Consider the following 15,754-nt stretch of genomic DNA (forward strand, 5'->3'; position numbering starts at 1 on the left):
CTTTCACTCTCTTCTTATCCCTTACAATTTGGTTTCTGACCTTATAATTTTACTGAGGGTACTAACTTCAAAGTTTCCAATGATCTCTTAGTTATCAAATTCAACAGCCTTTTCTGAATCCTCATTCCCTCTGAACAGAGATCTCTGCAGTCTTTAACACTGCTGAGTACCCTTTCCTCCTTGATACTGTCTTCTTTATAGGCTTCTGGGATACCCTCTCTCCTGGTTCTCTTCCTGTCAGAAATCTCCTTCTGCCTCCTTTACTTGATGCTCACTCAGATCCCTCCCTCTTAACCTTTGCTGTCTCAGAGGATTCTTCTTGGGCTTTTTCTCTATTCAACCTATATCCTACTTCACTTGGTGATCTCATCAGCTTCCATAGACATAATTATCATCTCTATGCTGATGATTCTCCAATTTATCTGTCCTTTCCCAGTCTTCCTACTGACCTCTAATTTTGCACCTTCACCTAATTGCCTTTCAGGCATTTCAAATTGAATGTTCAGTAGACATCTTGAATTCAACATGTCCAAAATGGAACTCATTATCCCCCCCCCCAAAAAAAAAAAACCCTTTCATTACTGTTGATTCCACCATTCTCCCAGCTCTCCAGGCTTACAACCTAGGTGTCATCTTCAACCCATCACCATTTCTCATCCTCCCTATCCAATATGATACTAAAACCTCTTGGTTTCAACTTTACAACATCTCATCATTATGCTTGTTCCTCTTTGGAACCACCATAGTATAAGCCCTCATCACCTCAAGCTTGGATGATTTCAATAGCTTGCTGGTCGTTCTACCTACCACATATTCCTCCACGCTCCAATCCATCCTCCATTCAGTTACCAGAGATTTTCCTAATGTCATCCTCCTACTCAACACATCCTCAAAGCTCCCTGTTACCTCCAGGATCACATACAAAGTACTCTGCCATTCAAAGCTCTTCATAACCTATAGCTCCCTCATACCTTTCCAGTATTCTTCAACTTTAGTCCCTGACACATACTCTTCAATCCAGTGACAGCAGACGCCTTACTTTTCCATGACCAAGCAACTCAGGCATTTTCTTTGTTGTTCCTCATGTCTGAATGCTCTCCTCCTCATTTCTGTCTCCTAGCTTCAAGTCCCAAATAATGTTTCTCCTTCCACAGAAAGCCTTTTCAATCTCCTCTATTAAGAGGAGTGATTTCCCTCCATTCATCATTTCCTATTAATTCTACAGATAGTTTGTTTGTAGGTATTTGCTTGTTTTCTCTCCCATTATTTTGTAAGCTCCTTGAAGGTAGGGACCATCTTTTGTCTCCTTAGGCACTTAATAAATATCTATTGATTGACTGACTGGTATAGGTAGTTAGAAGGTCTTCTTTGAGGTAAGGAAGACCTGGGTCCAAATCCTGTCTGTGATACATAGTGGATATACTGTGTGACTCCAGGCAAGTCATTTCCCTTCTCCATGTCCTGAGCAACTCCCTAAGATTATAAATCCTAAAAAAGGTGCCAGCCTGCACTGGTAGAGTGGCTTTCCTCATCTGGAATTTCCCTATACCAGTGAAATCACCAGTCTAGTTCTGATCTTTATCCACATCTGATTTCCATAAGCTAGACTTTTAGCTCCTCTGAGAAAGGAACCATTTTATGATGTCTTTGTATCCCCAGTAATTAGCACAGTGGCTGGCACATAGTAGGTCCTTAATAAATGTTTATCGATGGATTGACTGAAAAGCTAAACCATTGAAATCAAACTGGATTGTTGATGTGTAGGACTGAATTCATTAAGATGTATCCTCTTGGGGGCAGCTAGGTGGCACAGTAGATAAAGCACTGGGCCTAGATTCAGGAGGACCTGAGTTCAAATCTGGCCTCAGAAACTTGACACTTACTAGCTGTGTGACCCTGGACAAGTCACTTAATCCTCAGTGCCCCCCCCCCAAAAAAAGTATCCTTTTTCTGGAATGAAAAAAACATTAATTATAGATTTATAGATACTGGATATGGCACACAGAATAAGCCATATGTGCTTATATATGTATCTGTGCAGGGAAGAGATACAGTGCCCTCTCTTCCCTCCCTCCACTAACCCTGCTTTATTGTCATTTACAGAAAATATGCTCATAGTTTAGCCTTGGAATCCTCAACGCTCCTGCCATTGTTGGATAATGTGAGCTTTAGGCTAATTTATTACAGTCTGTCTTGGCTCCCGAGCAACTGATCTTTTGCTCCAAGCCTTGGCCACTCTAATACGCACCTGGGTGCAGGCCAGCTTCCCGCTGCCTGCTTCACAGAGCTTGAGAGATTGGCATTCATGCCTTCACATCAAACACAATTCTTGTCGACCTCATACGTCTTCCCCATGGCCTTCAAACCCTGGCTATTAAGTATCTTATTTTTAAACATTTTTCCCCTTTTGAATTTTATTTTGGCTCCTGATTCTTCTATTAATCCTAAATAAATATCATTCTTGAGGTTCTGAGAAGAGTGAGAAGCTTGTATGTTACACAGGGAAGTTTAATTTAACCCAAGACTGGTGGATTTTTTTTTGCCCCCTCCCTTGAATAATTCCCTCTTTTCTTCAACTTGCTTTGTCATCTGCTTCTGACTAATTGATCCTCCAGGTTGGGGAGCAAATATTTTGATGTCTCCTTGTCTTTATTCTTTCTGGCATCAGGGTCAGGTTAGGACAAACTTATTTGTTACTGTCTAACAGGGAATTTTGGCTTAGACAAAAATTCTGAAGTATTAAATTATCTTTTGGGATATAGGAGAATGTCTGTGGAAGGCCAATATCCAACCCTGTGTGTGTGCATGCACGTGTGTGTGTGTGTGTGTGTGTGTGTGCATGCAAGAAAATGGAGAAGAGAAAAAATAGTCAGGCAGTGCTAAATACTGCCCTGCCTTTAATTACTGAGGCCTTCCATGCCTCCTGAAGGAGGTCAGCCTACTCTCTAAATTTGCAGAAAGGAAGCCAGGACAGCACTTAGGAGTCATCCTGGACTCATTCTCTCTAGTCCCCAATATTTAATCTGTTGTCAGGGCTTGTTGATTTCACCTTTACAATATCTCTTGAATATGGACCCCCCACCCCTGGCATACAATTTGGGGTAAGCCATTGTTTCACTAAATTCTCCTGCTGTGGGTCACTTTCATTCTTGATTATCTTCTAGAACAGATAGTCAGAGGAAACAATCGTCAAACCTGTCCAGACCACATCAGAGCAAGCAGTAAGGTGAAAATTCACTTGGTCTCAGCAATTGCAGGGCATATCTGGGCAAACTGTCAGCCTCTTCCCTCTCTCCTGGGCTTCCCCACACTTGTGATAGCTCATAGGAGAATTTATGTTTTATCAGTTCCTGGGCTGTTGGAGAAGGGGGCTCAAACATGCTTTCTGAAAGAGCAACAGTGACATGCAGTGGTCGGTTAGATTAATTCCCACGTGGATGAAGACATTTGTGTTGTATGTTCTTTAATGCCCATGCAGGTGTGGCATACTTATATGCCTATATGTCTTTTGGTAGTAGCTTTCTGCTTACAAGTGCCAATAAGAACTTAAAATCTGTAGTTATCGCCTTTATGTTGCTGATTTCTCAATTTAAATATCCAAATGGTTTAGGTAGTTTAGGGTACAACCTTGATTGGAATCTATAACCAGAATCTACAAGATCATGGTTATAGATGAAGAACAGGAAAATGCAATTGATTGGAGAGAAACCCATGTAAACCTTTATAGAAAAAGTCTTGGCTTGTTTTTTGTAGTTATCTGGAAAGGTCAAAACCAATAGTATCTTAATGGGTCACTGGGATTATTTTAGGGAATATGGAAGGTCTTCACTTTTTCTTCCTTCATGAATTTTGATCTTTTTCTTAGCTTCCTTATCACACTCACCCGTGGTCACCCTTGATCTTTTCAGAGTGGTCATAGATTCTCCAAAAAGGCACTCATTGACCTTTCCTCACTGTTTGGTCTTGAAAGCACATGACCATAAACATACAATTGCCATTGGACAGCCAAGGACCCCACACTTCTTCACTTTGGCACATCTGATTCTCCCAAGATTTTGTTATCATGGGACCCCTCTCTGGGTCCCATTTAGCACCCCCCTCCCCAATTTCTCTTACATTCTTTCTTCTAGCACAAAATGTACCTGTTTTCAGATGTAATTTTTTGTCTTTCTTTTTATCTCCATCAATTTGCATGGTGACTGGCACAAAGGAAATGAATGTTTATTGACTGGCTGAACAACTTTTCTCTAAGCTTCCACCTGCTTTCATATATGTTCAACTTTTTTATCAAGTGAAAAAAACCTCTGGTCATGCCTCTAAGTCTTTACCTAACCTCTGATCACTGGGCCAGAAGGGTTTCATCTAATGTTTTTATATTTTAAGTCATGGTCCTAACCACCACACAGAATGAATATAACAACACTAATTTCTCTGAATTTGCAGGCACAATTCCATAACTTAGGCTGCAATGGACTTAGAGAGGAACGTCACTTTGTCAGTCTTATACATATTTCCAATGACTTTCAAAGCATGGCTATTTCAATATCATGCAGTCACAAATGTAGCTGGAAAGGATGTTACAGGCTGCTTATTCAAACCTTCTCATTTTATATGTGAGGAAACCAAGATCCAGGGAAGTTAAATATTTTTTTTTCCAAAGTTACACAGGTAGAAAGTGACAGAAAAATTTGAATCCATGTCCTTTGATTCCATAGTCAGTACACATTCCACTGTGAAACACTGTCTTGTTTTACAACTTTTTTTTTTACTTAAAATCTATGGATGTCATCCAAAAAAAGCCTTGTGTTTCCCCTTTTCCATCATTCTAAATTATAGCATATTTACACCTGTATGGTCACCTTGAAAATAAAGATACTAATTGGAACAGAAATCTGGAAAGGTTACATAGCACCCTTTGACCCTAGTGATCAGAGTTTAGGTATAAAGTTTAAACCTTTGTGATAGGGAATTCTTGCATTCACCCATATGAAGACCTAAACCCCCCAAATGGAAAAGGGGCATATAACATATAAACAAAGCTTTCATTATATTTTTTTCCTACAGGCAGTCTTTTTTTTTTTTTTTTTTTTTTTTTTTTTAGTAAGGCAATTGGGGTTAAGTGACTTGCCCAGGGTCACACAGCTAGTAAGTGTTAAGTGTCTGAGGCCGAAACTGAACTCAGGTAGTCCTGAATCCAGGGTTGGTGCTCCATCCACTGCGCCACCTAGCTGCCCCAAGGCAGTCTTACCATTTAGAAATAGACTTTCCAATTTTAATGGGAGATTTGTGGAATGCTATTTTTTTTTCTGTAGTTGGATAAACCAGGATTTAATTACCAAATACAATGGACTTTTGTTAGTGCTCATCCTTCTTGACCTTTCTGTAGCCTTTGATGCTGCCAATCATCCTCTTCCCCTGGATACCCCCTTCTCTCTAGGCTTTTATGGCAGGTTTTAGTTCTCTGCATATTTCTTTGACCACTCCTTTATCTCTTTTGCTCGATCTTCATCCAGAAAACGTGGGGCTGTCCTTGGCCTTCTTCTCTTTTCCCTCCAAACTAGTGATTCTTACACTTTTTTGGAGTGAGGATCCCTTTACACTCTTTAAAGAATTATTGAAATCCCCACAAAGAGCTTTTGTTTATCTGGATTATACCCAGTGAAATTCACCATATTAGAAATTAAAACATCAGTACTATTATGAATACTCAGGATCCCTGAACCATACTTTTAGAACTGCTACTCTATACAATTTAGCCTAGGATCTCATCAGCTTCCCATGGATTCAATTATCATCTCTGTAAAGTGATTCTCAGATTTATTTATCCAGCCCTAACCTCTCTCCTGACCTCCAGTATCACATTGCCAACTACTAGTTAGACATCAAGAGCTGTATGAACCATAGACATCTGAAACTCAACATGTCCCAAACTGAACTCATTAGCTTTTCTCCCAAACCCTCCCCTCTTCCTAATTTCCTATTACTTTTTAAGGGCACCCCTCCTTTTCCACATCACCCAGACATTCAATCTAGATTTTTTTTGATGGTTTACTCGCTCTCATCCCCTATATCCAATCATTTATCATGTTTTGTGGTTTCTACCTTCACAACATCTCTAGTATATGCCTCCTTCTCTCCTCAGACTCTAACACCACCCTAGTGTAGATCCTTCTAATCTCATGCCTAAACAATGCAGTAGTCAATTGGTTTGGCTTCCTGACCCAAGCCTGTTTCTTCTACAATCCATAGCCAAAGTCATCTTCCTGAAGTGGCTCCTATTATCTCAAAGATCAATTATAAAATCCTGTGCTTGGCTTTTATAACTCTTTGTAGTCTGTACTTTTCTGACCTTTCAGATTTTCTTATACCTTTTCTCATCCGCATACTCTAGGATTAAGTGACATTGACCTCTTTGAATTTCTTTACACATAACACTCCATCTCCTGACTTTAGGCATTTTTCCTGGTTGTCATCCATGCTGGAATTCTCTCTCTCCTCATCTCCATCTCCTGGCTTCTCTGATATCTTTTCAAATCCCAGATACAGTCTCACCTTCAGGAAGAGAACGTTTCCCAATTCCTCTTAATGCTAATGTCTTCTCTCTGTGATTATCTCCAATATATCTTGTATGTGTCCTGTGCATAGTTGCTTGCATGTTATTAGACTGTGAGATACATTTTTGGTTTTGGTTTTTGTTTCCTTTTTTCATATTCCGAGCTCTTAGCATAATATCTGGCACATATCAGGCACTTAATAAATGCTTGTTGGCTTGACTTGCCTAGAAAGCCAGAGCAAGTCACTTAGGTAAGACTGTCCTTAGGAACCTGAGTGAAAAGAGCCTGAGGCTAGGAGGTCAGAGTTCTAGTTTCCAAGTCCAGCCCAATAGCAGACCAAATATAAGATGTTGAGAAACTCACTGAATAAATGCAAACCTCAATTTCATGTCTAAAACGGAATCAAAAGGCTATTTCTCATCCCTTCACCTGCTTTTTTAGGATATAACAAGAATTTATATGAAAACACTTGGAGACTCTTGAAGCAAGGACTAGAAACCAATTCTGAAATCAGGCAAAATGGAAGGCTTACCATCTGATGAGTCTCTGATGTTCTTCCTATTAAAGACATATACCAAGGACTATATCATTGCTCTAGGTGGCCCTTGAAGGTCCTGCCTATGCATTTGTCCTACCAAAATGCACTTTTCCCTTTTGCCAGCCATTAGGTAATAATAGAGAGATGGAAGAACTAGGGTCAATAGGCTCCTAGCTCCCTCAGCCCTTCAGCAACCTACTTTTCAGCAGAGTTTTGGCTACCAGAACTTTATTTCTGTCAATGATAGAAAAAGGAAACAGTTGTATTTTTCATCCCTAGGTTAACACTGCAAGGGCTGGCAGCTGGAATCTTCACCTTCTGACTTGGATGCAGTGCTCATTTATTGGAGATGCAAAACGAAAAATAAATACCTACCCTGCTTCCGTTCCCCAGGATGTCACTTTTCATAGTCAGTTTTCTGGCTAAAGCTGTCATCCTGCTTTGCTTGTTTTAGGCTCCTTGGCCTTCAGATTCAGGAACAATGTTGCTCCAGATTTCCCTCACCATATGGTTTATTTCCACGAGTGTAAGGAAGCAGCAAAGACTAATGGATGGGATATTACTCTTAGAATCAAAGACTGGGATTCCTGTTCAAGGCCTTAGCCAGTTCCTTGCTGTGTGGCCTTGCATAAGTCACTTATTTAAATTTTCCTGTCAACAAATGAGACTTTATACTGTTCTCATCTGAATGGGATGTTGAGAGTAGGAGTGAAAGAGGGAGTGTGGTATAATGGTGAGAACCCAGGAGACATAGTTTAATCTCTATTCTTATACTTACTAACATGTGACCCTAGATAAGACTGCACTCTTGAGAAATTCTCTTTGCTCTAGAAAAATTAATCATCTAGGCCAGTGCTCTATAAACTGTGGCTTAAGGGCCAGATTCTGCCTGGTCTAAGAATGATTTTTATATTTTTATTCTAAAATGTAAAAACTGTTTTCAGCTCACAGGGCCATACAAAAGCAAGCTGCTTGTACTGCAGGTTTTCCAACTCCTGATATAGGACAAGGGTTCTTCATCTGGGATCCATGTGCTATAAACAAACAAACTAATGAACAAATAAACAAACAAGTAAATAAATAGAAACACACATATGCATATATAAAACTATATTTCAGTATAATTGTTTCCTTTATAAGCCCATTGTATATATATATATATTTTTTGCAGGCAATGAGGGTTAAGTGACTTGCCCAGGGTCACACAGATAGTAAGTCTCAAGTGTCTGAGGCTGGATTTGAACTCAGGTCCTCCTGAATCCAAGGCCATTGCTTTATCCACTGCGCCACCTAGCTGCCCAATCCCATTGTATTTGAAGAAAAAAATCATTGTGAGAAGGAGCCCATAATCATACCCAGAATACCAAAAAGGTCCCTGACATGAAAAAATGTTTAAAAAATAAGAATAAAATAATAAAAAATAAAAAAATGAAAAGTTTAAGAACCCCTGATCTAAGGATCGAAAGAGCAATCTGCTGCATAAGTGGATCAAGAGATTGTGTGGAAAGGTTGGCCTGGGTGAAGAGAAGGGTTACTTCTTCATCTAGATTATAATACAGAAGAAGAGAATAAGGAACAGTGTCAAGGGGCTTTGAGATATCTAGAGATTAACGAATGGTCTTTGTTCTCAGTATTGAGGTGCAGGGGGGTAAAGTGGTAGGGAGGGGAGTAGGGACCAGATAGTGTGGAGAAGAGTTTAGAAACAGCTTTTTCTAGAGAGAGGATTGGTTTAATCTACCAAGAAGGAGTAAAAGGATTACTTGCTATGGAGTAAGGGAAACAAAATGATTTTGAATCCGGTTTTAGACACATACTGTCTATATGACCCTGAGCAAGTCACTTAACCTCTGTCTGCCTTTTTCCTCAAATACTATGCTTCATCTACTGTACCAGGTTGCCTCATCAATCGACAAATTCAGCGTCATTTATTAAGTGTCAATTATATAATATTGTGCTGTGATTTAAAAAAATATTTTAAAAGTAGTCTCTGCTTTCAGTGAGCTTATACATTTATTGGTATACCATCATTATTATCCCCATTATCAATGGATTAATTATGGTATATTTTGATTGGAACTTAGAATTAGGGAAAGATTAGAAAATGTATGATTTTGAAGTCCCACATGTCTGTTTTTTGTCTATCTATTAATAAATGGAATCTTCCCAGTGGATGCCCCAGTGATATGGTGATGAGGGATGTTGTTTTGTATCTTTCCAGCAAGCTTCTGAAGATCCAATGCCTGGAGAGTGGAAATTGGGAGCAAGGGAGTTGCATCCCAGTGGTGTGCAAACCTCCATCTCCTGTCTTTGAAGGCATGTATGCCTGTACCAAGGGCTTCAAGCTGGGTAGCCAGTGTGTCCTCAGCTGTACCAGGCCAGTCAAAGGGTAAGGAGAATCATTTGTATTTCATTTAGGATAAGGCCATGTCCAAACCTTTCTGTACAATTTGAAGTTCTCTGGAAGAATGTCAGCATGCTACGTGTTTGGAATATGGTTTTTCCAAACAGGTGTATTAACTTTTCAGAGGCAAGCCAAAGCAGAGGTTATCATGTTTGGAGCATTTGGACCAGAGGTAAATATATTCTAAAACTTAGTTGTTATAGCAAGAAGAATTTGGTGCATTGTGTATCTAAAAACACATTAAATACATGACAATTGAAAGTAATTGGGGGGTGGCTAGGTGGCGCAGTGGATAAAGCACCAGCCCTGGATTCAGAATACCTGAGTTCAAATCCGGCCTCAGACACTTGACACTTATTAGCTGTGTGACCCTGGACAAGTCACTTAACCCCATTGCCCTGCAAAAAAAAAGAAAGAAAGAAAGAAAGTAATTGGAGTGATGGTGGTTCTCTTTGAAGCATCATGATGGCTTACCATGCTTGACTAGGGACCCAACACTTGTATACATAATACACATGTGTTGTTGCTGTTGTTTAGTCATTTCAGTTGTGTCCAATTCTTTGTGACCCCATTTGGGGTTTTCTTGGCAAAGACATTGGAGTGCTTTGCCATTTCCTTCTCCAACTCATTTTATGGATTAGGAAACTGAGGCATTAACTGAGGGTTAAGTGACTTGCTCAGGGACACACAACCAGTAAGTGTCTGAGGCCAGATATGTACTCACGAAAATGAGTCTCCTGACTTCAGGGCCACTACCTATCCATGGTGCCCCCTAGCTGCCTTGTTTATATGTATACATATATAAGTATGTATATAATGAATGTATTATTTGTTTTTATAAAAGAGGTTGGAATAATCAAGCAAGTGAGCAATTCTCACAGCAGAGCTTAAAGTGTGGTCTGACTTTTTGCCTCCCAATAATTTGGCCCAAGGGTTCAGAAAGCAAAAACCACAGTCTTATCATGACTGTATGGCTGAAGTCAGTTTTATTTTAGAAACTTTTCAAGTATGTGGGAGGGGACAACCATTGTGGGCTGGTTGGGAAAAGAATAATAACCACTTCTTCTTTCCTGCCGAGCTCCTCCCCTCCATACCCAGAGCTCCCAGTCCCTTAAGAGTGAACCCCATAGAATAAAAATGAAGAGAACGTGCCAGGTTGCCAGAGACCAGTGAAGCTGAAATAGCCTATCTAGGCTGCCAGGTTGAGAGAATGAGTGAGGGGGACAGAACTAGGTGGGAATTCTGAAGTATCGCTTCTTTCAGGGATGTGAGATCCATGTTCTCCATCCAGTTGGTGATCTAATATGCTTTTGTGATTCCGTGGTGGTGTCAGCCAGGAAGAATGACCCAGCCAACAGTTATCATGATAAAAAGGAGGAGATAGATTGGCCAGATCAGAGGTCATGCTGTGAGTGAGACCATGCATGCAGGCAGGGAAAGATGGTGCAACTTCGAGAGTAGACTTCATGACTTAACCCAGCGAGACGTTTTGCACATGTGCGCTATTGGTCACAGGGGAGGAGATCAGGTTAGTGTAGATGGAGCAATACCAAGGAAAATGTTGGCGCTCCCCTCCTCATTATTTATATTTTATGTGTTTTTTAAACTGATTTATCTATATACCTAGGCAATTTTGATATAATCTTCCCTCAGTAGCATAAAAATCCTAGCAGGTAGGAAATATTTCTTTTTTCCTTTGTAGCCCGAGTGTAGCACAATGCCTTGCACTTAATAATTACTCATTTGAGAAAATTAATCAACAAATGAGAGCTATAACTACTGTATTTTGTGATGGTCAGTAAAGGATGAATAAATAATGCATTTCTTAAGAGCTTACTATGTGTGAAACCATGAGTGATCTTATATTCCTATTCACAAGAAATGCATAAATATAATTGAATTTTAGGAGCAAAAATGCGCTTGCCACCTGTGTACCTTTCATATAGGAAAGGTAAAGAATTTTCCCAGTATTTATAAATAGTCATATGAATTAATATTTTGTCTTAGTCATTTGCTTCTTCTAATGAACCCATCCACTCTTTATTTCAGCAAACTCTTTTGTGAAGAGTTTTTGGTACCACGAGTCTTTGGTATCTTTTGCATTCTAGATGCCCATAACTGCACTAAAGAAGGATTATGGAAGGAGAAGAATTTAAGCTGTGTGATAACCTTCAGGGGAGTGTTCCACCACCTCCAGAGCTGAACTTAGTGGAATATAAGTGTGAACAGGGATATGGAATTGGTAAGGATGGGAAGAGATGATGAATTCTGCCTTTAAAGATAATAATAAAAAGGTGGTTTTTTTTCAAATCTTATTAAGCCTGGCTGGGCCTTGAATCAGATCTGCCTGCTTTCCCTAAGGATTTGATGGAAAGGCATGTTGATTCTTAGCCGCTTCAGTAAAAATGAAATTTATGGTGAAATTGTTTTTCTTTTTATTCTTCTGACTGCACATAAATTTGATTGGGCTCCTTGGACATTGCATCATGTCTGGTCATGTTACCAACCTCAAGCCACGTGGCTGAGAGTGGCTTCTGAGTAAGGATTTGGATTTCCAGGGGCAAGAGAGAGCAAACACAACTGATTAGTCTTATTAGCAATGTTCTTCCTTGCTTTCTGCCATGGTTACTGGAGCGGAGAGTTCTGGAGGGACTATTTGATAATTACAACTCTTGTGTGACTCTTCAGCCGTCTTTCTCTACAGGGGTTGAGAGCCGGAGCCTGCGGGCCAGCCTCTTATTCAAGTCATTGCAATTAAGTTTTCTGTTTAGTCAGGTCTGATTTATAGAGATGTTGGAAAACCCAGAAGGCCTTGAGTCAGCAACTTGTAGGCTGAAACTGTACCCCTTTGCAAAGGGACAATTCTGTAAGAAACACATTGAGACTCTTTTAGGGACAATCTTTACAAATCATTCTGTTTTGTCTTAGACCATTAGGCTTTGCAGAGGGGCTTGAATTAATCAATCAGTCAATTACCATTAATTAAGCACCTCATATGTGTCTTGTACTGTGCTAAGTTCTGGTTTACTAAAAGTACTTTATTGCCCTCTGGTTTGGGGACCTGAACCTTTCTAGTCAGTCTCCTCACCATAATGGTGACGGATATGTGGATAGGAATTATCTGTACCTGAAGGGATGTTGTCTAGTGATAAATCTAGAACGATAATAATCAGGCCATGGGTTACATGCCAGTTGGAGGGCTCTACAGAGCTCTACTGATCCTCAAAGTCTTTTAAGTTATTTATTAAAATATTATACTGACTTAGTTCCAGGAGACCATAGAGCAGCTATTTTGGGTTAGTAGTAATTGCAGATGTGTCCCAGAATCATATGAGACTGCAAGCCCTTTTTGAGTGGGAAAACGGGCGGTAACCTTCAAAGAGTATGACTTATCATGGGTAGAACTTTAGAAAAGAACTGGAACCCCACTCCATCAAGTACCCTGGAGTATTCCCTTTCTTGATTCCAATTCATTTTGAGGGCCTCATTCCTTTCTTTCTTGGAGTCACCCACTTTCACACCCTCTCACCACCTCCCTCTTTAAAGCACATACATTTCTTGGATACCACAAAAAAAGGTAGTCTGTGCAGCAGAGGCTTCAGCAGCATTATTCGCCTTTCTTGATATCCTGGATTTCTAGGTCAGCAACTTCTTTTCAACCAGCTGAGTTCAAAGGTAGCAGCTGCTAGAATCCAAAATAAAATTAAATAAAATTAAAAAAGTGCCTTTGGTAGGGCAGCTGGTTGGTATAGTGGATTAGAGCACTGGCTCTGGAGTCAGGAGTACCTGAGTTCAAATCCGGCCTCAGACATTTAACACTTACTAGCTGTGTGACCCTGGGCAAGTCACTTAACCCAATTGCCTCACCAAAAAATAAAAAAAAAAAGTGTCTTTGGCCTCTGAGAGTTCCTCTAAGTGTGAGAATATGGTGACTCCCAGGGATGAAATAAGTATCAAAGGCATATTTTTCTAAATGTTGACTTGGAAGTACCTTTGTAAAACTAGAAATCATTGCTTCAAAGAGGAAAAACACGATTGAGAATGGAAGAACGTTTAGGTCCTGGTGTGAATGATCTGATAGTGTACTTTGTGTGTCTCTTCCTCTAGGTGCCATGTGTACACCAAGCTGTATAATCCCCCCTAGTGATCCAGTAATCCTGCCCGAAAACATCACTACTGACACCATGGAGCATTGGATGGAACCTACCAAGGTCCAGGTAAAAAGAGATTTCATTATGATTTGGGGATGAACATGCTAAGTACTTTCTTTTTTTTCCCCGTAAAAGTATCTTATTATTTTCCAGTTACATGTAGAGATAGCTTTCAACGTTCATGGTAAGTACTTTCCTAGCTTACAGAAGTTTAAGAGTTCCTGAGTGAGCCTGAGAGATATTCAGAGGATTTTGACATGAAATCATGAGCCGTGGACCGTTTTTACTCTGATGGAGGACAAGAGAAAGTACAATGAATAGAGTACCAGACTTGCCGTAGAGAAGGCTTGAGTTTAAATTGTGTCTCAGATACTTAGTATTTTGAGTAACCCTAAAAACCAAAAACAAAACAAAAAACAGAAACAACAAGCAACAACAACATCACTTCCTCTCTCTGTGCCTCAGTTACCTTTCTTTGTAAAATGGAGAGGTTGAACTTGATGGCCTCAATGGCCTCTTCCAATTCAAAATTTAAGGTACTGGGAATGAGAAAAGGTTGAGGTACAAAGGACCAAAAATGGTACATAACAATAAGGAAATACTTTTGGGTTACTGAGGCTGTGGCACTGTGCCTACTCCCTTTCTCTAAGAAGTCCCTTTGCTTTGTTGTTTTTTTGTTTGGTTTTGTTTTTGTGTTTTTTGTGGGGTTTTTTTGTTTGTTTTTTGGTGGGTCAATGAGAGTTAAGTGACTTGTCCAGGGTCATACAGCTAGTAAGGGTTAAGTGTCTAAGGCCACATTTAAACTCAGGTCCTCCTGAATCCAGGGCCAGTGCTCTATCCACTGTGCCACCTAGCTGCCCCCAGTCCCTTTGCTTTGGACCTAGGCATGTGATCCAACTGTTTTCCAGTCCCTGGCAAAACTAGCCTCTAGGGAGAGAATTACTAGGCTCTTTTTTTCTATGCTCTTCAATTTGCTAATCCCCAACCTAGCACACTTGGGCCAGGCTATTTATAGCTTAGGACTTGCAGTCATGTCTCCAAAGGGAAAGAATAAAAGTGTATAATAGAATCAGTTATGGGACAGATATTTTATTCCAAAGTGTAAAATAAATGTTAAACACTAAAAAGGCAAACATATACATTGTTAAAATACAAGATGCAAGGTTCAATATCTTAACATAACTACTGTTATAATCTGTGAGGAAACTGACCACTTAGACATCATTAGAACATAAAGCAGTTTCTAGCACTGTTGACTAGGCATTTTACATTTCACTTTTGCTCTGTACTCTTCCTCAAAGAAGGGCTTCTCTTATTGATGTCATCTTTTTCTTCCTTTCTTAAAATTTAAATTAAATATTTTATTTTTCCCAATTACATATAGAAACACTATTTATCCACAGACACTAGCTATGTGACCCTGGGCAAGTCATTTAACCTTGTTTGCTTCAGTTTCATCATCTGTAAAATGAGCTGGAGAAGGAAATGACAAATTACTCCAGTATCTTGGCCAAGAAAACCACAAATGAGGTCACAAAGAGTTGGTCATGACTGAAATAACAGAACAACAATGACTCTTGCTTGGGTTGAGAAGAGAAAGGTAAGTCAAACATCAGAGAAAGGGCAGGGTGTTAGTTACATTACTGGGCTTTGTTGGCAAAGGAAATGCTAGATAGGCTGTTTCCATGGAGTCACCAAAAGGTTTTAGTCCCTGGAGATGAGCCGTGTTTCATTCATTAAAAAATGCAAAGAAAAAAATCAGAGACTAGCATCACTCTATCCACCTACATGCATTAATCACACAAGATTTCTTTCAGGGATTTATGTCAGAACAGAAAGAACCTAAGCACTTGCAACTGCCATTCATGTTGACAAATGATACAACCCTCACACTAACAATCTGGGAGAAAAAACAACAACAACAGAAAATTCCCTCTCCTTCCCTCTTCTTTCTTCCTAGTCTTTCTTACCATTGTTTCTAATGCTGTCATGATGTAGGTCAGTGTGGGTACTCTCTTTATTGGATTCATTGGATTAGCTTGCTGGTAGTCCGGGGATCCAGAAAATCTTAATGGGCATAACTAAATGAGGGTCTTAGAAGAGGGGGGCT

At 39.8% G+C, this 15,754-nt stretch overlaps 1 protein-coding gene across 1 annotated transcript in view; it reads left to right on the top strand.

Moving 5' to 3' along the window:
- Positions 1-15,754, top strand: part of PAPPA2 (pappalysin 2) — a 389,726-nt gene that overhangs the window by 297,403 nt on the left and 76,569 nt on the right. Inside the window, 5 exon segments of the mRNA XM_044003126.1 lie at positions 9,311-9,466; positions 10,637-10,662; positions 11,602-11,636; positions 11,639-11,735; positions 13,601-13,710. Coding sequence (XP_043859061.1) covers positions 9,311-9,466; positions 10,637-10,662; positions 11,602-11,636; positions 11,639-11,735; positions 13,601-13,710 — 424 coding nt within the window.

This window comes from Dromiciops gliroides, chromosome 4 (assembly GCF_019393635.1).
Source record: "Dromiciops gliroides isolate mDroGli1 chromosome 4, mDroGli1.pri, whole genome shotgun sequence".
Classification (NCBI taxonomy): domain Eukaryota; kingdom Metazoa; phylum Chordata; class Mammalia; order Microbiotheria; family Microbiotheriidae; genus Dromiciops; species Dromiciops gliroides.